The sequence below is a fragment of the Plasmodium reichenowi genome (genome assembly GCF_001601855.1).
Source record: "Plasmodium reichenowi strain SY57 chromosome Unknown, whole genome shotgun sequence".
Lineage (NCBI taxonomy): Eukaryota > Apicomplexa > Aconoidasida > Haemosporida > Plasmodiidae > Plasmodium > Plasmodium reichenowi.
The window spans coordinates 1-1464 of record NW_017962308.1 but is presented as its reverse complement, the minus strand read 5'-3'; the positions used below and the strand labels follow the sequence as shown (position 1 = coordinate 1464).

At 19.3% G+C, this 1464-nt stretch overlaps 1 protein-coding gene across 1 annotated transcript; it reads right to left on the bottom strand.

The window, feature by feature from the left end:
* Positions 1-719: 719 nt before the first annotated feature.
* Positions 720-1232, bottom strand: PRSY57_0012500 (early transcribed membrane protein 8; the record flags this gene model as incomplete). The annotated part of the gene is made up of 1 exon (XM_012907227.2): positions 720-1232. The coding sequence occupies one exon, from the start codon at positions 1230-1232 to the stop codon at positions 720-722; it is 513 nt and encodes a 170-aa protein (XP_012762681.2).
* Positions 1233-1464: the final 232 nt, after the last annotated feature.

The window sequence follows — 1464 nt, the reverse complement described above, 5'->3', positions numbered from 1 at the left end:
TTATTATTATTTTTAAACAAAACAAAGTTAAATAAATATATACCTAAGGTAGAGAATAATACACATATTTTTTATAATAATCTTTTAAATAAATAATGTTGAGTTGATATTCATTGTAAGTTTCTTTAAAAAAAAAAAAAATTATTTTAACTTGTATGCAAAATTTTGAAACGAACAGAAAAATGTATTGTTAATATACAAAATGTCAATTCAAATAAAATTAGAATGAATAATCAACAGTTCGTCTAATATTAAGATGTGAAACAAGGAAATGTAATAAATCAAAACTTGAATAAAATCGAAAAAAAATGAAAATAAAGGAAAAAAACTAGGAAAAAAAATAGGAAAAAAAAATAGGAAAAAAAATAGAAAAAAAAAATAGAAAAAAAAAATAGAAAAAAAAAATAAGAAAAAAAATAGAAAAAAAAAATAAGAAAAGAAATAGGAAAAAAAACGCGTTTTCTTATTTGTGTAAAACATTATGTACTTGAACACAAAATGATAATAATTATATGAAACATATATATACTTATGTATTTATTTATTTATGTATTTATTTATTTATTTATTTATTATTTATCTTTCATTTACATTTAAATGTTTCTTTTCTTTTCTTTTCTTTTTTTCCTGTGTGTACTTCACTTTTCATAAATATGACTTACTACAAATGGAATATAATAAGGTTATTTATACTAAATTTTTATAACAAAAGAATTAAATCATCTAAGAAATGCAGCTAGTCTTTCGACATTAAAGCGAATATAAGGAAGCATTCTATATAATTCCTGTTCTTGTTGCCATGTTAAATTTAAATTGCGATCTTTAATATTTTGTTTTAAATATTTTTTAAATGTTGCCTCACTAGGAACAGCATCATCTAGTTTTACTCCTCTTTGAAAAGCAAACTTTACATCTGTATTTCCTTGATTCACTGTTTCAAGAACAACATCATAAAGTGTATCATTTAATTCTGAATTATGCCATATTGAACTTTTTCTTCCTTTAGTTATATAAATACCTCCTATAAGTGATATTAATGCTAAGGCTCCTATAGCTGCTCCTGATATAAGAGCAATTTTCTTTTTTTTATCATATTTCCCTAATTTTGAATTTACTAAACTTAATTTATCCTTAACCCATTCTTTCCCATAATCCTTTTTACATGTACAAGGGGAAAATAAATTCAAAACAAACATAAAAATAACAAAAGCGAAAAAAATAGAAACTTTCATTTTAAAAAAATAATAAAAATAATAATAACAATAAAATTTATATATATATATATATAATATTATGATACATATATATATTTATATATATTGATAATATTCATATATCTATGGATGAAAAAAAAAAAAAAAAATTATATTAAATGAGATGAAAGGAATCTATAAAAATTGTAAATTAATAAATAAATATAAAAATAAATATATATATATATATATAATATTATGATACATATAT